Consider the following 23,837-nt stretch of genomic DNA (forward strand, 5'->3'; position numbering starts at 1 on the left):
CTTTATAGGCACTTGTATCAGGTCTCTGCCCTTCCTAAGCCCCTCACTAAATCTAGTCCCAAGCTTCTGACCTTTGTTTTGGAGAGCTGTCTCCCCTTAGACAAGAGCCCTATACTAGATTGAATCCTGCTCCCATTCCAGTGTAGTCCTTCCCTCTCTCACTCCTTCCTGCATTTTACATCACTGTCCCCTGCAACAACTTAAATTCCTCTTAATCCCACACTGGGGACAGTTTTGACTGATCACTAAATTAAGTCCATTTCCACAAATTCCAACATGTTGATTTTTTTTCCTGCCCACAAAATGTTTTATTGTTCCTGCTCCGACTGGCAGGTGAAGGAGGCCTCGCAGGTCCTAGCCATAGCCTGCTGCTGATGCAGGACCCTACTCTAGACCACAAACATTGTCACCTCCTGTATCCCTGGGTACTAAAACTAGTATAGCAGCCAGGACCTTCCCATTTCTTGGGCATGTTAAGGTTAATTAGCCCAAGCTCCCATGGCTAAACTGCTTGCAATCCCCAAGATAGCTCAGATATCTCTAACACTTCCACAGATCTGTATCTTTAACGTGTTAAACTGTTCCTGGCTCTAATACAACTAGTTTATCACATGTTAAAGATATGTTATTTTGTCTACACAAGACTACAAATCCTAATTTAGACAACTACTGTTATTAAGGTGTAGCTAAAGTCTCCTAGACGAGTGGTACCCAACCTTCCAGCCCCACAGGCAGGATGAGTGGCTTGGACTCAGTCCATGAAACAGATCCCATATGGGGTTGGTATGTGGGGTTGGTCCATGGGTATGATCCACTACACTGGCTTGACCCTGGATCTGGCTGTGCACCAGCCAAACCCTGTGAGCCGAGATCTGTCTGCAGAGCAACCCTGTGCGTTAGCCCCACCATGCACCTGCATGAAATAGCACACAGGGCCACATTATTTGACCCACAGCACTCCTCATGGAGCCAGAAATTTGGCAACAGGTGACTGGCAATTAACATTGTCCTCACCTTTCACCAAATTTCTGGACCAACAAGTAGCCTCATGGGCTAAATGACACAGTTCTATAGGTCAAAGACTGAGCGCCACTGTCCTAGACTGAACCAAGAGTTTTGTTTTATACAGCCCCACAGTCACTCATGTAACTCCATGCTCTATTTGTCTGATGACCAACATTTCTAAAACTCTAGCTTTAAATGGGCCACATCCCTGTAATGGATATGCTGGAGTGTACGCATACCCACATGACCAACTTCCTATTATATGCCTCTTGGCACCAACACAATTTAACTAACAATTCAAATCCCTGATTTTATCTTCTGGGAGAGAAAGAGGACATGGAGCACCACATTTGGGGTTGGGGCTGGAGCCACAGAAGCTCCCCCACCACTCCACATGCCCCTTTCCCCTGCTCCTTCTGCTCTGTGCATCCCTTTCCCCATACTTCCCCTGCACTTCATGCCCCTTCCCTCCACTCTTTCACTCCACACTCCCTTTCCCCTGTGCCCTACATGTCCTTTTCCCTTTGCCCCTTCCCCACATTGCCCTCATTCCATGTGTCCCTTCCCCATGATCCCCCTGTCAGCCCTTCCCCTATGCTCCCCCCTGCACTGTGTACCCAGGTTACCTCCCACACCACACACTCTATCCTCATGTGGCAGAAAGTGTGAATAGGTGAATGGCACAGGGGTGAACATGGGGAATAGGCATGTGGTGTGGGGGGAGCACAGGAAAGGAGTGCAGGGATGGAAGCATACTGCACAGTGCAGGAGGGACCATGGAGGAAAGGACATACTCCCCTCACTCCTCATGTCTCTTCCCCTATGCCTCCCCTTGTTCTGTGCAGCCTTTCCCCCGCAACCCTCCACTGCCCTTTCCCCTGTGGTCCCCCCATACCACCCACCCCTTCCCCATCCTCTCCAATGCACCCCTTACCTGCCACATGAGCCACCCTGGCCCCCTCCAGAGCCAAAGTAGCTGCTTGCCTGGGCAATACTCTCTAAAATGAGAGGTTTATTTGCCCATGCTGAATGGGGGGAACCTCGTATTCTATTCCATTAAATACAGTATGATCATCAGAACCCCCCACACAGAAAAATATATCTGTTTCCACCCACCTTCCAAAAGCAGAACACTGCAAGATCCTCCACATAACATCCTCCCAGAATGACCTTTCCTGGCAAAATGAGTCAGAATAGACGGTCATGCAATAGGACAGGATCACCTGGACCTGTGTTATTATAACACAGATACTCCATGCTGTCCCAACCCTTAGCTACCGCACATACAAAAACAAACACATGTTGAGGAACATCATGTTGCAGGTCACCTATCAAATGCTAAATGTCTGTTCCAAGGTCCCAGCTCCTGGCTTCAGACAAAAGATTTCTCAGGTCAGTTCTACCTGGTTAGAGATTGGACAGACTTCTATAGGAACGTCCATCTTCCGGGACAAGCTCCCGGCTACCGGATGTTTATTGAGGGTAAGTCCATGGCCAATCCGGCTAGTATTCAACAGCAAAGCATCCAGTACATTGTTGTCTGCAGAGGTTCCTTGCCAGTCTGAGGAGAGAAAGCAAGCTACAGATCAAATGCAGTTCTATATAGAAACAAACAACCTTCTAAAACAGGTAGATGGCTTAAAGAAATGCCCCGATATAGACTAATAGCATTCCTCACAACTAGTTTCAGTTTTTCTCCTCCACCTATCACCTTATGCCTGGGACACTGTAAAGCACAGAGGGGCACCAAGTGAACAAATAATACATTGAATATAAATACATCATTTCAGCAATAGAGATGGAGAGGATTTTGTCCTCATGCTTACCAGTCTCACCAGCATGGAAAAAGTAAGGCAAATGGACTCCTAGAGAATATGGAATGGTCAGGATATCCTTCAGCTCCCAGAGGGAGTGTCCTTCATCCTCATACCCAACCTGGGAAAAAGGAAAATGATTCTGAATATGCAGGGGGTGATCACTTAGTTAACAGTGAGCTTGAAACAACCCTATGTTTCTAACTGCACTGAAATTTCAGAACTGTATTTCCACTTTTATTAAATACTCTGGATCAGAGCCACAGCTGAAGAAAATTGCCTTCATTCTATTCACTTCAGTAGAACTGTATTGGTTGATAGCAGCTTAGAGTCTGGCCCTTTGAGCAAGATATTCCATACACATGAGATTAGCAAGAATTTAGGGTAGCCATTAAAGATACCAGTACATACCATTGCCATTGCATCAGATTAGATTTTACATATTTTTGTGCTAATCACTACTGAAAAGTAGGGGGTCTTATTTTTGAGAGAGTAGATAATACAAAAGCAGAAAGCCTAGGACAGAGGTTACTGCCCCCTGCTCTTCGCCCTGACAGATTATCCAATATTATAGATTGTGCTTGCTGTCAAGGAGAAAGGTAATCAACATCAGCATTCCTGGCAATGGTTTTCTTAGGCAGTCTTCCCTTACGCCAGTCCCAAACTAAAATATTGCAATACCTGAGCTTGGTGCTCAGGAAGGGGTGTTTTTGATGAAGTGGGTGTCAGTCTTCCCTCTAGGGATTCCTGCACTCTCAGGTGCTGTTGTGCTGCAAGGGTCCTTGAATGGAGTTGGGATTGGTATTGCTGGTGGTTGCTTCACCTCCTGAACACAGGAGGTTATAAGTTTTGCTCTGACGTATTAAACAGGTACTTTACCCCAGAAGGGCTGCATTTCAGCAGTGGGTACCTTTGGAAATAAAATGTCATGAGATCCTACAAGCTGAAAGGGATATGCTGTAGCGGGGCAACATATCAGAAGTGGGCATTGCTACATTCGGTGTGTACCAGTAATCACACCCCAGCCCTTCTAATGTTATATAAGAAACTAAGCAAGAAAAACAAGGTTACCAGATCAAACCCTGCTAAAGTGTCCGGGAACTGGGCTCTGAGCAACATGGCTGTGTAGATGGCTTCTTTAATCTGGGAAACATTCAGCATTCTACAGAAACAAGAGAGACAGAGAAAGGTGCTGGTGCTTACTTCCATGAGACTGATTTCTCAGGTACTACAAACTGGCAGCTTAAGGGAGCAGCCAAAAACATTATCAATGCCTGAATCAGACTAAAAAAATACTATGACAGAGTAGGGTTGGAGTGTTTTTGTAGCTGTGATGGTCCAGGAAGTATATGAGGGACAAGGGGTTTTTATGATCTTTTATTAAATCAACTGAATAGTTGGGACAAAAGTTTGACAAGCTTTTGGGCACATCCTGCCTTTCCTCAGGTATTATGAAAGAGGCATAGGAAAAGCCTAAATGACTGTGCAGTTATCCAGGGGGAACCAAGAGTTGTGAGATGAGGCAGTATCTTTCATTTGACTAACTTGTCTAATGGGGATAGAGAAGAGACAAGTTTTCAAGCTTCAAGAACCCTTCTCCAGGTCTAGGAAAGAAGCAGCCACATTCCAGGCTAAGTAGATATTAGAACCATTGCTTTAGTTTAACCTAAGCATGTTAATGAATTTGAAAGGGAAGTGGGCAGTTACCACCTGTGAAACAAAGAGAAGTTAACAGAGGGAGGTAAGTTATAGTGAGCCATAAAACCAAGTCTCTGTTAAGTCCATGGTTTTTGGTGTCCAATAAAGTTACAGATAAAGGCCCATCTTCTGGGGGTATTGTGTAAGTTTCCTTTGATGACAAGGACTGTGAAGTCATAGGTGTTTTGTGAAAAGAGTTCTCTCATCTCCCTGTACATCAGGGCCCCAACAGCACTTCTACCAGGGTGGACTCACAGGCCAATTTACTCACTACACAGCAGACTGGTCTTTTGAGGAAATGTTGAAATATGTTCTGTGTTTATTGTGCTGGGGTTTTTCCCTTTTTGTCTTTTAAACTGTATTTCAAAGTTAACTTGCCAAAGAATCTGCTAGCCTGGAATATTTATAAAGGCTAAAGGATGCATGGTCCCTGTACAGTATCAACAACTCTGGCTGTTCTGCCACTGCTCCTGCTTCTGCAGAAATGAAGGCTACATCAAAACCCAGGGCTTTGAGAAAATGCACTTCTTTCTCAATGTGTTCACATATAGAAAATGACTACAAACACTCCACCTCAGCCACTGACACATGCTGGGTAGTACTAATACTCTAGGCCTCACCATACCTGGAATCAACACTGTCAGCATCACTTCTAGGTTATCAGTAAGAAACTAGTGATAACATCTCTTTCTGTTGTCACCTACTATACTTTTTTATATTCATTGCTCCCACCTGCACCATAACATGACTGTTTACACAGATCATTCTTACACACACACCCCTAACTAGGGCATCAGGTCCTACCTGTGTGCTGTAAATATAATCTTTGCTCCAATAAAATCGGGATGATCTTTAACAAACTGCCTCGTCACCTCCTGATATGTCACCACAGACCAGGATTTGTTGTGTGTGGTACCATCCAGTTCATACACCTGGGGGAAGAACAAACACATCCAAACAAAAGGTAAAACAGAGCAGTCTGTGATTATATAGGAGGCAGAAATGAAATTTGAGGGAAGGCTGGAACAAATCCGAAGTAACTTGTGGTTCAGATTAGAAAAGGCAGGTATATGCCAAGGGGAAAAAAAGGACAAGTCATATTGTTCAGTATATTTTTTTCTTGAAGGCATCATTGAACAGCAGTTTGGTTTCCTGATGTATCACACAAGAATCAGGCTTTTTAACGTACGTATATAGCAAGGAAGAGCCACTGAGGTATGGAAGTCTTGGGAAGAACACACGTTCTTGCTTCTGAACACATTACAGTCTGGAGTACAGTACTTTAACTACACGTTTGATTGTTCACAAGGCTGCTGTTTTACCATGGGCAGCTTATTAATGATGGCAGACAGGACAGCAAGGGAAAGAAAGGAAGGGTTGGTCTTCCAGTAAGGCACTGGATTAGGACTCAGGAGTTTAGGTTGCCACTAGGACTCCAGTGCCCATTTCTGCCAGAGATCTTCTGGGTGACTTAAGACAAGTTGCTTAATTTCTCAGTAAACTGCAAATAACCCTTGATAACAGTTCTTTTGGTGTACCCTAGAGAGAACAATACTTCTTTTCTCTCACCCTCTCTCATCCATTTAGTTTGGGAGCTCTCCAGTGCAGAGGTCCCAATTTCAGCTGAGGCAGCTACTACTTATTACTGTAACAGGGAGCCCTAACCCTTTTACTGAGAAAGGGCTGAAGAGTGAGATGAACCCAAAGGTCCCTTTAGGAACAAGACTTTTGTGGCCTGGAGGGACAAGGCAGTTTGAACTTGGCTTTGGAGCAAGTAAGGGGCCTCACCCCCTTCAAAACCCAGCAGAGCAGAAGTCTCCAGTCAGTGGAAGCTGCAAAGGAGGAAAGGACGGGTGTACATGGCAGTAAACAGTCCAGGGAGGATAAAAGCTAGAGGAGTAGGGCTACCAGTTTCTATGGGTAATAAGCTACCTAGGGACAGGTTTCACAAACACTAAGCCACAGACCAGAAATAAGCTAAGGGCAGCAAGCTGGTACAGAAGCTGCTTAGTTAGAAACAATTGACCCAGGACTATGAGGACACCTCTTGTGAAGCAGCTTAAGGGTAAAGGAGCCTGTAGATTGGATAATGGGACACCCCTGCAAGGGGGCTGAGAAGCAGGGGTCAGCTGACCAGCAGGGGTGGGGCTGGCCAGTATATAGGCTTGCCCCAGGGCAAATAGGGTGTTTTAGTCTGGGTGGAGAGGAGCTTTCCTGTAAAATGTGGGGAGTTAAGCTCTACAGGGAGAGCAGGAGCTCTTAGTTAGGGTAGAGGAGCCTCTTTCTGTCAGTGAGTGTGTCCAGATGGGGGTAAAGGTTTTGGTTAATGCTTGTTTTTGTCCACCCAGGGAGGGTATGTTTCTGTTAAGAGTCTGTTTATAGAAACCAGTAGCTTGGGAGTGCCTATAAGGGATGGTTTGGAGGCCACACAATAGGGTGCTTTGGCACATGCTGCAGTTTTGAGTTGTACAAGAGCCAGGACCCTGAATCAGAGCAGCTGAAGCTAGAACAGAGGGACTGAAGCCAAAGCAGAGACCAGAAGCCTGAAAGAGTGGAGACAGGGCCAGGGGCCTGCAGGAACAGGAGCTGGCAGGGCTAGGAGGCCTGGTGAAAGGAGACTAGGGCCTGTGATAGATGGTGTGGCTACTGAGCCATAATTGCCTTTGCTATTTCCCCACTAGCTGTAAAGAGCTAGTGGCTGAGACTACTGCAAGGCATGCAGCACCAAATTCCCTGTAAGATTTGAGGGCAACCTCCCTGGATATTAAGGCTGGATCAAGGCAAAATGGGCAAGTTTAAAAGAAGAAGATCACAAAGGGATGGGGGAGTGCAGGATTAGTCTGCAATTAGAAGCATCCGAGCCACCTGCTGAGCAGATCCTGTCACAACTACTAATAATAAACAGAAGAGGTCCTATCCTAAAATTATAATGGATGGGCACTAAAATCTGCCGCAGTGCCCTGCTTTATTATTACACTTACATCCTGCTCTATCCAGAAGGGCTCAGAGTTGTTTACGATAATGGACACAGCCCACAGAATAAGAAACAAAACCAGACTCCCCAATTGCCAGTCTCAAACTTTGGAAATCAACCTGACTCACTTCTGCTTCCCTTCCTGTCATCCAGAAGAGCAAATCCCCAACCACCATGTACATCTAGATGTGAGATCTCTTCTCACACCCTACCCTCCTCTCCCCACCATATACCTCCTCTGTGTTCCTCCCCGCCCTCTACAGAGTCTTTGGCTTCCCTTAAAATGCATATCATCTCCTTCCCCCAACAAACACTTTTAATTTAATGTTGGAACAGGGAGCTAATGGAAAGACCTTCCACCTCCACTTCAGGGCAATAACAAAGGGTTTATTTCTCTACATGGGCAAATGCAGGACAAAATTCTCCCAAATGCCTTGGGCTGAAAACAGACAACCGGTTCAATTTGTAATTGAAGCCTGTCTCCTTTTGTAATGAACCCCAGACCTTACAGAGGAAGAAACCCATTTTCTCACATCAAGTTACCTGTGAAGTATCCAAATTAACGTGTTGCCTTGGAAAAATCCATTTAAACCTTCTGTCATATCTTAAACTAATCAACCCCCCTTAAACGGGGTTGTCTGTATTTAGCCTTGGAGATGATGTGGCAAGAGCGTTCTGCAAGTGTAAAGCTAGTTCAGTCTCTGCGTTCATAACACAACCTGATTGCTGAAACAAAGGCATCTGAGGCTGTTTAGGATTATGGAATAGTTACAGTAGCCACATTAGAGAAACTGTAACAAAAAAAATTAACAATTTAAATATCAATATTATTTTCCTTAGGTGTCAGTGCTAATTAAGCAAAACAGAGACTTCGTACCTCTCAGCAGTATCGTTTCAAGCCATCTGCACTCCCTACAAAATAACACCGCATCAGGTCATGTTCTGTTGATGTTTGTATTGTTTCACCTATTTAAGAATATTTTCCTGGAATAAGGTAAGCTGTTGTTCAAAGTGCTATTACTATTCCTGAATAACTGCACATGATGACACATTGACTGTGCCCAAGATGTTATTTTGGAAGAGCTAAAGTGGAAAAAACTATTCAGAAATAGCTCTGCCAGTCAGTTTCTCCATGAAGACAAGCCTTAATCTTGCCTTCACGATCATAAAGGCTAGACACAATCTTTATAAAGAAAAAGCAGTGAAGAGTGGATGCTACAATAAAGCTAAACAGCGATTAAACCTAAAATCTTGCCTGTTTTCCATATCCTGCCTAATTATATCTTTACCTAAAACTATGAAATGAAACATGTTTTTCCTGCCCACCAGGTCAAGTGTACAAGGCTGTGAATCTTGGGGCTGGAGAAAAGTTAGAGAAACAACATCTTGCAGGAATCCAGAGAACCAAAAAGTGCATACCTGTGGGAGTATTGCTCTTATCTCGACATACTGGATGTTATCCTTGTAGAGTTCCAGCAGCCCCTGATAGAAATAGGCCTTGAACACAGGTGCATAGCAGATGAGGTCAGAAGCAGTGAGAAAGGCATTTTCAAATTTTTTCCAAATAAAAGCCTGAGTTGGGTAGGCCACCTCTGGATCATCTGTCACCAGAGTCAGGTTCTTCAGCAAGCTAGAAAAAGATGGGGGTGGAAAAGGAAGCAGAACAGCTAAATTTGGGAGCCTATGACACAAGTTGTCCCTGTGTGCCCTGGAAACACAAAACATAATCCTTCCAATGCAGATTTGAGCTTCCACTGAAGGACAAACTGTATAAATGTGGAATTCTGACACACCACAATCTCCACCAGTGTTTTAAATGGAGTGCTCAACATGAGTGCCAAATGTGGCCTTGGTATCAGGCCCATGGGGCTCCCCATGGGTCAGACAGTTTGACGTTGGAGGAGCAGGGCAGCACTGTCACCCCTCCCTGCTGCCAAAATCCCAAGCCCCATGGCGTGGGTTGGAACCAAGCTATAACTCCTCCCCAACACAGCTAGATCAGGGCCTGGCCATGCCCCCTTCCCTCCACACTGCCAGGTTGGGGCTGCACCCCCTTCCCCTCTCAACCCCCCATGGGACCAGGCTATGCCCCTTTCTCTCCACCTGGCTAGGTTGGGGCTGGATCATGCACCCTTCCACCACATCTGGTCAGGTTGGGGCCTGGGTACACTCCCTCCTCTGACACAGTTGGGTCAGGCCCCCTTCTCCTTGGGGCTGGGCTGCCCTCTTTCCTCTGCACAGCTGGATGTGGTCCTGCTGCACCTGCCCTGGGCACTGGATTTGGTCCACTGGCCAGATCCAGCTCACATAGGGATTGAGCTCTACCCATCTGGCCTGACAGACAAAAAGGTTGAGCACCACTATTTTAGATGATCTAAAAGACGGGAAGGAACAGGAAAGGACGTGAACAATAGTACCTAGCACAATGGGAACCCACCTTTGTTAGGATATTTCTAGGCATTACCACAGTACAAAAAGTGACACCAATTACCAACTGAAGCAAGAGAAGAAATTACATCCCGCCTCCCAAGTTAAAATGTGGTTCTGATGCTAGTTAGCAGACTACTCTGGCAAACGCTGCCCTCCCTCCAGCATGGTCTACTTATTACAATTCAGTAAGGTAACCCCTGTCAGATACTAGTTTAGTACCAGCACAGTTATCTCCTCTGGTGTCTCTAATACATATTGAATACGCAGAACAAAATGTCTCTCTAGAGAGGAAAAAAATCTCTTATCTTATTCTACCAATCAAAAGATCATGATCTGCAGACAGCAACCAACTGGCATAACTCAGAATTCCTGTATATTTTTTACTGGTTTGGAAGGTTGTTTACTTTGCAGCACTTGCATAAGTCTCCTTAACAAAGACAGAAAGGACAGCAAGTAGTATTATCAAGTGGAGTTTGGTGGAAACAGATAGCAATTGCAAGATAATCAAGTTCACTGAGCAGCTGCAGGCAATTCTGTTTGAATGGACAATGAGTGGTTGCTGTATATTTATCTTTTGAACAGTTTAAATCTTTCATTTGGGGTGAAGACTTATAACTCCCCTTAATGTTTCAATTTGCCAGTTTGAACAATAATCTAGAAAAGTTTCAAACTGATGTATAAACTCAGAAGAGCAATGTAGCTGGTGAACAGCTTCATCCAGGAATGGACAATCTACTGAACTCAAAGTAAGGTGGAACTGAAGGGAAACTGAAATGAAAATAGCTGGAAACTTGGGAGCTGGTTGTCCTACCTATTGACTAAGGCTTAGTTTTGTGGAATATCAGAAACAAGGCAGGTTTGGCTAGAAGGACTAGGATGGAAGATCAACCAAGAATACCTTCCTGATAGGAGATGTTGTTTCTCTTTGATAACTGTGACTGCTCTTTGCAATATTTTGTGTTTGATGGGTTGCCTGGTGGCCTAGCAATAGTCCTCTGTTAAGTTTCAGGGGAGATTTGTGTTTTGTCTTGCTTTAAGAGTTTTTAGTGTACAATTAAAAATCCTTCTCCTACTGCTATAATATGCAATTACAAATATTATTACAAATAAGGAATGCTGGACCTGAAATGGGGTGACAATGAAATGGAGGCTACTCAGCAGACATTTTGCATGTTGTCTCTTAGTCTGTAGTTTCTCCTCACTTTGTTCATTTGTTCTACGGAATGCAAGGGGGTAGCTTTTTTTTTAGAGCAAAATCATATAGAAATAACAACATTTGTGGCACAGTAAGGATGAGATTTTAAATGCATAACAGTCAGGAAATTCAGAGTTAAGGTTTCCACAGCAACTTTAGCTCTGCCCTCTTGTGCATTACAATAGGGCCTTTCGTTCCATTATCACACAACACTGGGCAACGCCAGATACTATTCAGTAAACAATACAATAAAATGGAAAGGAACTGAACCATAACCAGGGAGGCACATGTGTAGTATTTTGTATTGCTGCGTGAGATGGCGTTTGGCATTTCAGACATGTTCTGGAGAGCACTCGGTGGTGACATTGTAGCATCACCCTAGAAACCAGGAATGCAAGAGCCAGAGGCATCTTTTAAGAGCTTATCTAACTGACAGAGTTCAGTTGGAGATTGGCCTCAAGCAGAGAGGGTGTGCTCCTCTTCTGCAAGGAGGGTGGAAAGATTTTGTGTGGGAAGAACTTGGAGCCAGTAGCTAGCCTCTAGGAAAGCAGATGCAAAGCTCCAATTTAAACCAACTCCTCCTTTCCCCTGTACCTCCAATACAGGCTGTGGGGCAGTTACTCTCCAAATGCAGACTGTCAGCAGAGAACACCTGCCCACAGAATGATTGAGGGGGCATCCAGGTCAAGAGCAGAAACACTGAAGGAAAACCACAGGGTGGATCAAACCATGTGACTCTATGTATGCTACTGCGCAGTTTCACTTTAGATAAGGACCAATGGGCAGTTTCATATCAGACTCATTTTTCCATAGGCTTTCCTGTTATCTACACACTCCTTCAGCCGTAAGTGTACAGGGTACACTCCTCTTCCCATTTTTATTTGGGGGAAGGACTTGACTCACACACAGATTTTCCTGCCTATATAAAACTTCGTGTTTATTTTAATCTATGCTCTTTCAGTGGAAAATAGCAATAAAATGCTATGAATCTACCCTTGCCCATGAGACATAAATCCTAACATTTCTTTTACAATGCCTCTTACCTTGAGACTGACTATTGATCCTTTTAACTGTGTAGATTTATTATATAATAGGGATCCCTCCTTAAAAAAGAGGAACCAGGAGGACAGCCTTTGCCAAGAAGGAAAGCTGGGGTCTGGGAGATGCAAATAAATACTTAGATTATTCTCCACAATGAGCTGCAGTCAGTGATCAGGCTCAGCTAGAAAGATCCCTGCATGTTAGTTCACATACGGTGTGTGATCATGGACTGGACGCTGCTATAGAGGGCAGAGCAAGGCAAAGCAAACAGGGCAGAGCAAACAGAGACCTGCAAAGCAGTTCTTAAAAGTCTCTTTCTGCTTGTTTTCTATTCTCCACCCTCAGCACTGCAGAGACAGAGGGCCTCCTGCTGGTGTGCTTAGCAATGTTATTAACATTTGTCACCCATGATTCGCTTTCTCTCAAATCCTCTCCCCAAGGGGACCCTGAGGTGGGAAAGGGAATTTGTGGCTATAGGTGCATAAGTGTTCATTTATAGTAAATGTTCTTGCCCAGGTCTTTTAAACTTGAAAGTCTATTGGTTGATTTCATGGATTGTTTCTCTTGTTAATTTCCAGCCTCTCCACTTCCTAGCTGGAAACTAGGTTAAAGGTGGAAGGGCATACACCCCTTGAAAACACGTTAACACTTCTTGCATTTGCTTAGCCTCGCCATCTTGTACATGATAAGAGATCCTGGCCCCTCCCCAGGTGCCATATGCCCTTGATACGCACTCGCAGCCACTCAAGCTATCCATCATTTCTTTCCCCTCACCCCCGACATCTGCTTTCTCTCAGCCTGTCAGTGCTCAGGGGCAATGCTTTGCAGTAGGAAAGAGGTAGCATGTGGTGCCCATGTTCCACAGACTGGGAGTGTTTCCAGAAACTGAAAGGCAGAAGAGATTGGGGCTCATTCCTGGCAAGAGACCAGTTTCCACACTACCAGAAACCCATCTCAGCCCCCAAATTAACACTCAGAGATTAGATCGAAATAGGAGAAGGTGCTCCATCAGTCTGGTGGCTGTCATTTTGTGCCTGGATATTATGTGGCAACAGTTTATTAAATCGTCTTGTAGTGCTGGATACAGCAAGTGAAAGGCAGCACACGCCAGGAGATTGGCCACGGCACTGGGACTCAAGAGACCTACATTCTGCTCTTGCCTCTGGCACTGACCTGCAGGATGACCTTTGGCAAGTCACTTCAGCTCCCTGTGCCTCTCTTTCCATCCTATTTAAGCTATAAAATTTGGGGCCAGGAACTGCCTCTCACTGCTTGTACTGCTTAGCATATTGAGGCCTTGATCTCACTTGGGGCAGCTAGGTAAGACATATTACAACACCAACAACAAAACAAAGGAGAAAGCAATGTTTCAGAAAAGTGTTCATGTCCTCAAATACAACCTGAAAGAGCCAAAACAAGCAAGTCTTTCATCTCCAAGGGAGCTTCCCTGAGGGTCCCTACCCTCATTCCTAGATATCATGGGTGTGAAACATGCAGCCCAAGGGCCAGATCTGTTCCATCTGGCCCACTGGTAGTCTGGTCAGCTACTGGAAGTTGCGGGCATGGTCTGCTGTAAAGTTTGGGGTCCCTGGACCCCAATTGACATGGTCAGCAGCAGCAGCCCCCCGACTTGTGCTACTGTGCAAATACAGTTCTGCACTGCTGCCTGAATGTGGCCCAACTGCAGTTTCTGCTGGGCCTATGGACCCAGCCCAGGAGAAGTCTCCATGGCCCAAATCCAGCCTGGGGAGAGTGACAACCAAATGAATACATGGGAGATTGGGTTGGTTCCTGAGAACACTGTAAAACAACTGGTGCAGCTGGCTGTGGTTTAGAAAACAGACAGATCTCTAAAGGTGATCCAGTGCAAAAATTTCATCCCGTGTGTTTTGCCTGCCTCCTAGCAGGGCAAAGGGGAACTAGTGCCATGGACCCTCTTCACCACTTCTGCTAGAGGCACCTTCTAGAAGGGATGAAGGCCAACAGGAACAGATTTCCTTCTGGAAATCCAACCCTGAACCCCAACCCGCTTCAGAGGGAGTAAAAAGAGGACTTCCTGATAAGGAACAGTTTCCCTCAGGAGATGTTGCTGGTGCTGAAACTACTGACAAGAAAGGCCAGGAGCCTTGCCTCAACCAGCTTAATCTTTTGCAGCTAACAAGGAGGGAGCCATCTGGGAAGCCAGTGCTGTTTAACCCACCCTTTGCTTTTATCAGAGGAGGAAGAGCTGCACTGCCCTTGACACTTGGCAGCCCCGCAGCCTGACAGGCTCCCAGAATCTTTAGTGCTCAGATGCTAGGTGTCTTCTATGTGGAAGTGACCCAAGAATTAAACAAATCCTCTTTAAATGCATTTGTGTATATTATGCCCCCAAAATCCCTACACCAAGAGAACATTATGGTTGCAAAGTCAAACACTGAAGGCTTAGGATATGCCAGACTTAAGGTTGTCTGTGCGACTGTGATTTGGTCCCTTGTATGTATGCATTTGGATACAGGCTTTAATTGTGTGACAACATACTGTTTCTTTAATAGCACCTCTGCTTCATTCAGTGCACAAGATGGATGGTGCTCACTACATGGATCGTTAGTCAGGGTTTCTTTTTATTCTCATCATTCAGTGTGTGACTCCATGCTTTATTTACTGCAGACCATCCCAATGCAGCTCTAAATATAGAATTATTCATTTTCTTGTGGCCTTTAGTGGGGTGTTTTGTCACATAATCACTGGCCCCTTTTGAGGGAGACAGGGCCTAATATACCCTTGACAGCCTTTCTTGAAAAGAAGGAGCCTGTTCCAGCTCACCTGTAAGTCACTGAGTGTGGCTAGGTGGCTTCTGAGCAGCTAATCAGCTAACAAGCACCTGGTCCTGATTAAAGACTACAAAGTCAGTTGTTTAGGCTTAGTGCTAGACAAAGCCCCTCGGGCAAGTAGCCTAAGAGGGATCTCTGAGATGGCTGTAGTCACCAGGAAGGTATCAAAGGGATGAAGGTTTGTGAGTAAAGGGCCTGGTTTTGGAGCTGATGGGCTTATTGACATAGGTAAACCTAGAATGTACCTTTATACTATGAAGCCAGGGTGAAAGCTTCCTTGTGTTTCTGCTGACTTTTCTGTGAATAAATAGATGCAGAAGGCACCTGAAATGCTGTGCCTAACTGCCAGGAAAGTGTACAAGTGAATGCATTCTCCCCATAGCATCTTTGATGTCCTTCAGAGACTAGGGAGTTCCGTTTCAAAGTAACCCAATGAAGGGAGGGGGTAGGGAGGTCTTTTTTCCTCTGAATACTTGGGGAATCCAGGCACAGAACAATTTGAAATGAAACTCTCAAAAGCACCATTTAGTTTTGGGTGTCCAATCTGAAAGCCCAGCAGCTGACATTTTTAAATGTACTGGCCTTCTTATCAGGGGTGCTGGTTATAGTCGTATTGATCTAAGGACAAAGGCAGACGAGGTTCTTTGGATAAATGTGATATCTTTTATTAGACCAACTAAATAGTTGGAAAAATTGTTCTTTATACTCTTTCAGGCCCAAGAACCCTTCTCCGGGTAGAAGGAGAGTCTCCCGGTGTTCATGTGCTCTCCGGGTGGAACAGAAGCTTAAGCCAATATGCAAAATGCAAGTCTGTGAAAATGCAAGTGTGTGGCAGAGAAGATTAGAGGGGATAGGAGTGAATAGGTGCAAGGTAGAATGTAGCTGGTAAAATGTACAGAGGTTACCTGCAGTTATCAGATGGCAAGCAGGTTATAATGTGCCTGGCTTTCTTATAGCACTTTGTATGTTCAGTGTATAGACCACAGTTATTACTGTGACTGCTCAGTGCTTCTGCACAGTGGATTCCACGGTCTCAAGCTGGGAGCCCCAAAAAGTGAGGCACATTTAATTAGTGACACCCTGCGAAAAATTTGGTTTAAGTAACTTGCCCAGCCTTGCACACTCTGTGAAAGGCAAGTGCTGAATCTTATTCTCTATAGTGGCATTCACGTGCCTTAACTATGAGATCCATCTTTCTCCTGCAGTCCTCTGTCTTGCATCATATTTCCCAACTTCTGTGCTCAGAAGGCAGGGTTTTCATAGGCTAGTCTACATTGCTGCCCAGTCGAGTCCCAGGCCCTACCCCAGCAGACCCTACACTGAATGAGGCATGGTTCCTACATTTAAATAGTAATATGGAATCCTTGCAACATATGCCCACAAGATAACTGTAGTAAGGTTGCAGAGGTAATCTTAATTCTGGCATTTCTTAGCTTTTTGAGTGGTTGACTCTTCAACCTCGATCTTCTCCTCGCACAGGTCTGCATGGGTGTAATGCTCTAGAAGCAGAACTGTCATGTTGCAGCTGCTAGAGGACACAGGTGGAGCAGTGACTTTATGAAACCTCCATCCTGCTACAAAACAATCACCCTTCACTCCAAAGGAAGCAAAGCATAACAGTGGTACAAAACTGCAAAATGTTTGCAAACGATGGCTCACATACCTGTGATCAAACTCTGTGATGTTGTGCAGCTGCTTCCGGTATGTCTCCAGCAACACCCACTTTGAGCAGTTGGGTGGCACTTTGCTGGGAGGGTGAGGCTTGGAAAACCTGAACCGAACTGTGCCCAAGAAGGTGAAGCAGATGTAGCAATCAGGGAGGTAGGTGGCATTGTTCACCAGCCAGTCTGCACTCAGGATTGCGTAGTCATGCAAGTGTAGGACTGCACCTGTGGAGAGGAAGGGCAAATTTAATGAGGAAGAGCGGCTGAAGGGAAAGGGAAGGAGGGTCAATGTGACTACAATTAAGTCTACCCATGCAGGGGGGCCTACAGGGTCTCAAAGACAGTCAGACCAGACCTCCCCCCAACAGCGAGACTCGAACCTGCCCTGCCTCCCCTGCAGTACGTGGAGATGGCACATTCCACATCAAACACAGGGCAGGCAGAGCGTGACAGCTCAGTGCAGGGGAGGGGAAATCAATAGGGACTTCTATGCTCTACTTCTCCACTGGGATGGAAAACACACTGAGTTATTAAAGGTCTTTCAGACACGCTTTGCTGTGAGAACTGGCTCAAACCCCACACATTTAAAGAGGAACTTTTGCATTAGCCAGCACTTTACGACACATGCTACTTAACAGACAGACCTGAATCTATGTGACTTTTGTTCCCATCTGAATTTAGCATCTACCCTGTAGCTCTCTGCTCTGAGTGACACCAAACCCTCAGCTGCCAACAGGCTGGGGAATTTTGGAATTGGAGCAGGATGTGTCCTTCCCTCTTATTTATCAAACCAATCCACATTTCTGTTTTATGTGCTGCCAGCCAGTGTTCCTTAGCTTGAACTCCTTTGCTATTGTCCATTAGGTTGGCAGTTGCCAGAACCTCATGAAGGCAGCCCAGGGATTGTAAGACTTGCTCTCCTTGCTCACCCAGTTCAAAGTATCCCTCTGTGTTATTAAAATGCACATTGGAAGGCTCCATTTCCTTTGTAGAGATTGTGTTTATAGTGTGGTGTTGTGTTTTTAGTATTACTGTATCTGCTGAATGAATCTCCTTCTAAAAAGATGCAGTGGGATCTGGATTTCTTTTCTGAATATATTAACTTGCATATCACATTAATTTGATGGAGTAATACTCTAAATCTCTTGAGTGTCAGGAGACTTCAGAAATGAAACAGTGCATTTAAAAAAGAGTACTTGGTTGTTAGGCTACACAATTGTAGATCAGGGGATCTGGGTTCTAGCCTAGGCTGTGATGCATAGTGTGTGACTAGACAAATCCCTTGAGACCAAATTTTTAAGAGGGTCTACCAGTTTTGCACACCTGTCTGAATGGTCTGCATTTTAGGTGCTGAGCAACTGCAGGTCCTGATTTTTAATAGATCTACAGTGGCTTAGCAAATTTGAAAAACTGGGCTATAGCAATCTAAAGTCACTGCCCAAAAATATTCGACAGTCCTTATGGGCCAGCAGCAGTACATGAAAGCCTGGGTTAACATTACAATGTTGCTCAAGATGCAGAAATTTCCAGATGCTCCAGTTAAGGTTGGGATTTCATTGTGCTTGGCATATGTACATATATATAGGTACAGTACTTTGCCCAAAGACTGCATGCTACAATCCTCACTGGGGGCACCCATATACATACATTGAGGTTGCTCTGATTAATTGAGTTGGCTGGAACGTGGTAATTACCATGCTCCAGCATCACATGCATCAGTGTCCCCATGCTGAAAAATGGTGGCGTGGACACTTTAACTAAAACACATTCAATGAGCTCATTCAGTGAGCTTTAGTTAAAGCTCCACCATTTTTCAGCACAGGGACGCTAATACATGTGACACTCTGGGCACTTTAATTAGAGAGGCTCTTGGAGCACGTGTGTAAATGCCCCAGGAGGCTACTAATGCTTGCTGAGTAATTTAAGAACCTTTTAGATGAATAAGTATGAAATCCTCCTATTTTTCCAAGTTTTGTGGTTTGTTTTTTTCTTTTTAAAGCATAGCTTCATTTCCTGATGTTTGATTCAGCAGTGAAAGGATAATGGCAACTTTGACATCTCGGTAATTTCTGTGGTGACCCATTATGAAGTCATAAGCCCTGGAGTCCGACTTCACTGCGGATACAGAGGAGGAAGCAGCTGGAGGTTTGGGAGATGGCTCTTAGTCATACAGTAATCTTGCACCACTCAGAGTAACGATTCAGAATGGCATGAGCAAAGGAGCTGTCATTTTATATAAAACTTTTTACATTTTCCTTATAGCAGCCCTCTGCCTTTCAGTCCAATAGCCATATTGACGGGGTTCTTATTAACACGCACAAAAAAAATCCACCCAAAAGGTAAATTTATTGCATGAGAGGCTAGTGTGTGCCCTGTGTGGTTTCAAAGGGAGAGTTTTCTATATCCTACTAAAGAAGGAAGCACCATTCCAGAATACCTCTCAGAAGATCAGAGAAAGAGGTAGCAGCATAGAAAGAGAAAACAGACAGTTCAGAGTCAAGGACCTGTGATTACAAATGCCTCAATCCCTTCCCTCCCCCACAGAACTGTCAAGGTCCCAGCAATTCACAGAGTGAGCAATGGCAAATGCCCTGCCAGTCAGACAGGATGGCTTAGGTTTCACATGGTCAAAAATATCCTCCCCACCACTCAGTGTATTGTTGAGGACTAGCTCTTAGTATGCCAACATGTTCCAGACAGCTTTCAAAACCAAATGTGTGAGATGACATTGGGCAAATGTTTGACACTCTTATACTGTGTTTCATCCCAAAGCACCACAAAGTGTGCACTGCATGGTACAATGAAACCACATCTAGCATAAAAAGTAGTTGCTGTACAGCATGCTGTACAGCATGCTGCACAACAGTGAAGGAAGGGGAAATTTTGGTCAAGGGCAGCAGCACAAACGCATGCTGTATTAGGTAGGGCATGTCTTTTGTGGGTGTGCAGAGCAGAACTCAAAGGTTTTAAAGATGCATATGAATGGTCTCAGGTATTTGAGGTTTTTGTGTCTGTTCATACTAATGAGTCTTCACCAGGAGTGCTGTATCCAATTTGAGACCCTCACTTCAAGACAGATGTGGACAAATTAGAGAATCCAACAGAGAGCAACAAATATGACTGGAATCTAGGAAACAATTCCTTATGAGGAAAGGCTAAAAGAATTGATTAATACAATATGGAAAAGAGGGAGGAAGGATTTGAAAACAGTTTTCAAATATCTGAAGGTATGTATATATCTGGCTATAAAGAGGATGGAGCTAGACAATCCTCCATGGCTAAAGAGCATAGGATAAGGAGCAGTCGTCTTAAACTGCAGCAAGGAAAATTTGGTTTGGATATCAGAAAGAACTTTATCGCTATGAAGGTAGTTAAGCATTGGAACAGGCTATTCATAGAGGCTGTAAATTAAAATCTCTATCCTTGGAACTTTTAAGAGCAAGTTAGATATAAATGTTTGACTGAGATGGTTTAGTCGGAGATGTTCCTGCCTTGAGCAAGGGGTTGGACTAAATGAGCTCTTGAGCTCCCTTCTAGCACTTCTTTTCTATAACTGTTATGCGGGGGTGTAGTGTTCAACCTCCAACCCATGGGTCAAGTGCAGCCTGCGGAGCCATGACATCTAGCCAGTGAGGCTCCTTCTAGTCGGGAAATATGGTGGCCAGGGAGCAGTGGCAGCTAAAACAACCACCTTCCCTTGCTGCCAAATTCCCAAACCCCAAGCCCTGCAGCAGGCCAGAGCTTGGCCTTGCCCCCTTCTCCCTAATGGGGCCAGATTGGGACAGCATTAAGTCTCCTTCCTGCTCCCCAGGGTCAGGCTGGGGCCAGGTCAAGCCCCCTTCCCCCCCCACAGGACTAGGTTGGGACCAGGTTAAGCCTCTTTCCCCCCATCGGCTTGGGTCAGGGCCAGGATGCTCCCCACCCCACTCCACGTGGTTGGATGGGGCCCCACCTCAGGCACCACATTGGATCTGGCCAGATTCAGCCCACAGACAGACCAGGTATTGCCCATCCAGCCTGCTGGGTGAAAAGTTTGAGCATCACTAGTATAATACATACATTCCATAGACCACAGAAACCTACAGTCTCCAAAGGGCTAATAGACTAATATTGTGTGTAGTTACCTGTGTAAGGACATGTGAACAATAACATCATGTTCAGTTATATCACGTCCGTAACAATTATGCAATGAATTTAGACAAAGAGGCTCTCCTTAGTTCTGGATATGGGGATGAAAGGTTTACCATGTACAACTATACTGCAAGTCCACAAGTCTGGAAATCCTTACATACTAATCTAGTCTTTCCCTTCCCCAAGCTCAGAAGAGGCAGATCCTTCCAGGATCTTCACAGGACCTTGTCCTGGTCATTATGGTTTGGGTGCAGCGTGAGGGCCACATGGTCATATTTCTGCTCTCCACTGCTACTCCTGTTTGAGTGGAGAAAGCTCTCAAGGGAGAAAACAGGAACCCTACCTTTGGGCATGCGTTTCAAGATGCTGAACACTGTGCTTTGGTCAATGAGGCTTCTGGCCTTGAAGAAGTGCATGCTGGGTGGGAACTGTCCAGTACTGATGGCCTTGGCCACTTCCTTCTCCTTGAGGGTTATGAGCTTCTCATTGAGCTTCTGTTCCCAATTCCCAAGCACCAGGTTGCCACCTGTCCGGTGGGCATCCTCTTCCTCCATCAAGAAGTCCCGGTCCTTCCACAGTGGGAAGGAAAGGCAAAGAGAAACCAGACCGGTGACAAGCAGTAACAGCCATCTGGTTGGGCCAGCTGGAGACTTCATGTCAGGGACAAACCTGGAAGAATCAGAAGGGTGAGTGCAAACCAAAAATCCATATTTGAAAGTTGGCATGTTAAGTCTTTAATGGAACCAGTGGATCGTGTGTGTAGCCTTCCTGGCAAAGTACCCTTTCCTGTGAAACAGATCTGTCAAATAGCATACACGGCACTGATTTCTTCTTTATTCAAGAGGACAGTCAGTTCTAAGGTGTTCTGAACACAGAATTACTTTTGAGTAGTAGGATCTTGTATGATGTGTGAATGGGGTTGGTCAGTGTTGGAACAGGCTGACTATACATCATTCCATCTAGTGTCCTCAACACTAACAGGACAAGGTCTGTGGCAAAAGGCTGGGTCTGTAGGCAGAGGTTAGGGAGATCAGAGCACTGTGCTTTTGAGCCAGCCCAGGGGTTAAAGGACAGGTGATTCAAAGTGCTGGTGAGCCAATAAGTAGGTCAGGATATATGTGCAGAGCAACTGAAGGAGACAAGTCCATTGTAAGATGAGATACCCAGAGCTTCAGAACCTCCTGTTCTGCTACCATATGGCCCAGAAGAGACTCTGCTGATCCCACTGCTGATGTATTCTAGCTGCTAAAAGGGGTAGTGCCAAGGGGCTTCATATAAAGCCCATAGTACAATATTATCCTGTTCACAGCAGAAATCAGCATGGGGTGCTTGGCTACCGGCACCATAAGGGGTAGTAGGAAATGGAGAGGGGAGAATGTGGTGAGTAGTGCTGTCCATAACTAGGAGTTTTGCCCTAGGTCTAGGCATTCTGAGGCATCCAGACTGACTGACTCTTTTTGTAATGGGTCTTTCTTTATAGTGGGTGTATGTGGGCAGTAGATGGGGAAGGATGCTGACCTAAGAACTTTCCCAGACCCAAAAATTTCCGTGGGTGGCAATGATAATAGAAATACATAGGTCAGAGAAGCCAGACCCCTGCAAATGAAAGAATTCTACCCTTCCCAAAAGAGCACTGCTGCAATACAATCTCCTAACAATGGGCTTCAGTCTGGAGGATCACTGATCATGGCAGACCAACTCCCGCTTGAGAGAGGCTCAGGGTTGTAAGGTGGTTCCCTCTGTACATGATGTCGGCATACATACACACTTGCAGCTTCAGCCCTTTTCCCAGTCCCCCCCTGACTGCAGCTCCACAAGCCCCTCTCCACCTATGTCCTATCAAGCTCCCAGCCAAGGCTCTGGCCAGCAGCATCATAGAATTTGAGGTGCAACTCGACTCCGAAAAGAGAAAATTACACACCAACCCAAGACTAGTGTGGCTGTGAGCCGAGAGCTTGGGGGAGGGGGGGGAAGGGAGGGGGAAAGGGGGAGAAGCTGCTGTAAAAGATCTCACAACAGCCCTGCTAGAGACCAAAGCACTTACAGTTGATTTTTCTCTTCTTTGTGTCCCGAGTTCATCCAGCTGCAACTAGGGCAGCAGGTGCTAGTCACCTCTCTTGCAAGCAGCAACTGTCACCAGCCATAGAGAGGGAGAGAGGTTTGACTGGGCAGGCACAGCAAAACAGCCAGCAAAACAAGGAGCAAACCAGCCCAACCACTAGACAGCTTCACTTCCTGTATTGGTTTCACTTCATTCAGCTTTATTTATCACTCCTTTGTTCCTATGGCTTCATAAATATATAAGGGTGGGGGGGAGAGGAGGTTGAGAGAAAGAGAAACTAAGGGAATGTCAGAACCAGAAAGCCCTGGCAGGCCAGGTGAAGGGGCTGAGGTAACAATAGGCTGACTTAGCAGGAGGAAATTCCAGAGCAGCATGGAGGATGGGGAATAGAGACTGAGAGCAGCAGGACTGCATACAAAAACATCCCCACATCTCCTCCACACAGGATAAAGAATACCAAAGGAAGAGGTTTGCTGTGATTTTTAACCCGTTCACTGCCCTTTTGGGAGGAATCCTTGTCACCTCGATGTAACTGTCACCCATCCATAATCTGACACGGATACACAGATGATAAGGCACGCTGGAGGAATTGGTTGAGTCTGGGCTCTCTGATCTGTTTGGCTTTCCCACTCTTGGGGCCCACCCAAACTGCAGAGAAAAGCACGTCAGCTGAGCTATTTTAACACATGGCAGGGTCATGCAATTTTAAGCACGCACTGGTTTGGCTAGCAAGTGCTGTGTAAAAAACCAAAAAAAAACGTACAAAAGCTCCCTCACTAGTCCTTTTTAAATATAGCTTTAACTGGTTTTACCCAATCCACAATGAGTGAGCAAAAGAAGCCAAAGTCAATAGAATTATAGCTGGGGTGAAGCCAGCAGACTCCTAGCAGAGTTGAATTTAGGGCATGCCTTCTCTCATGTATGTAAGTCAGGAGTCACTCTGGCCAGCTCCTGTACCAATGTAACTCCATGTAGAAAAAAAAAATTGTGACAACTATTGTAGCTTTCAG

The 23,837-nt window shown here is 45.3% G+C and overlaps 1 protein-coding gene across 3 annotated transcripts in view; it reads right to left on the bottom strand.

Annotated features, from left to right (window-relative positions):
* The window catches only part of CECR1 (cat eye syndrome chromosome region, candidate 1), a 54,018-nt gene that overhangs the window by 13,527 nt on the left and 16,654 nt on the right, over positions 1-23,837 (bottom strand). For 2 of the 3 annotated variants that reach the window (XM_019515552.1, XM_019515550.1), the window contains exons 2-8: positions 21,109-21,434; positions 16,634-16,859; positions 8,911-9,121; positions 5,322-5,449; positions 3,891-3,981; positions 2,832-2,940; positions 2,409-2,566 (exon numbers count right to left, since the gene is read on the bottom strand). In XM_019515552.1, coding sequence (XP_019371097.1) covers positions 2,409-2,566; positions 2,832-2,940; positions 3,891-3,981; positions 5,322-5,449; positions 8,911-9,121; positions 16,634-16,859; positions 21,109-21,434 — 1,249 coding nt within the window. Of the gene's footprint in view, positions 1-2,408; positions 2,567-2,831; positions 2,941-3,890; positions 3,982-5,321; positions 5,450-8,910; positions 9,122-16,633; positions 16,860-21,108; positions 21,435-22,809; positions 22,964-23,837 lie in introns of those variants that run through there. The other variant, XM_019515551.1, reaches the window with a different exon arrangement.

This window comes from Gavialis gangeticus, unplaced genomic scaffold (assembly GCF_001723915.1).
Source record: "Gavialis gangeticus isolate Ggan-Ray unplaced genomic scaffold, GavGan_comp1, whole genome shotgun sequence".
Lineage (NCBI taxonomy): Eukaryota > Metazoa > Chordata > Crocodylia > Gavialidae > Gavialis > Gavialis gangeticus.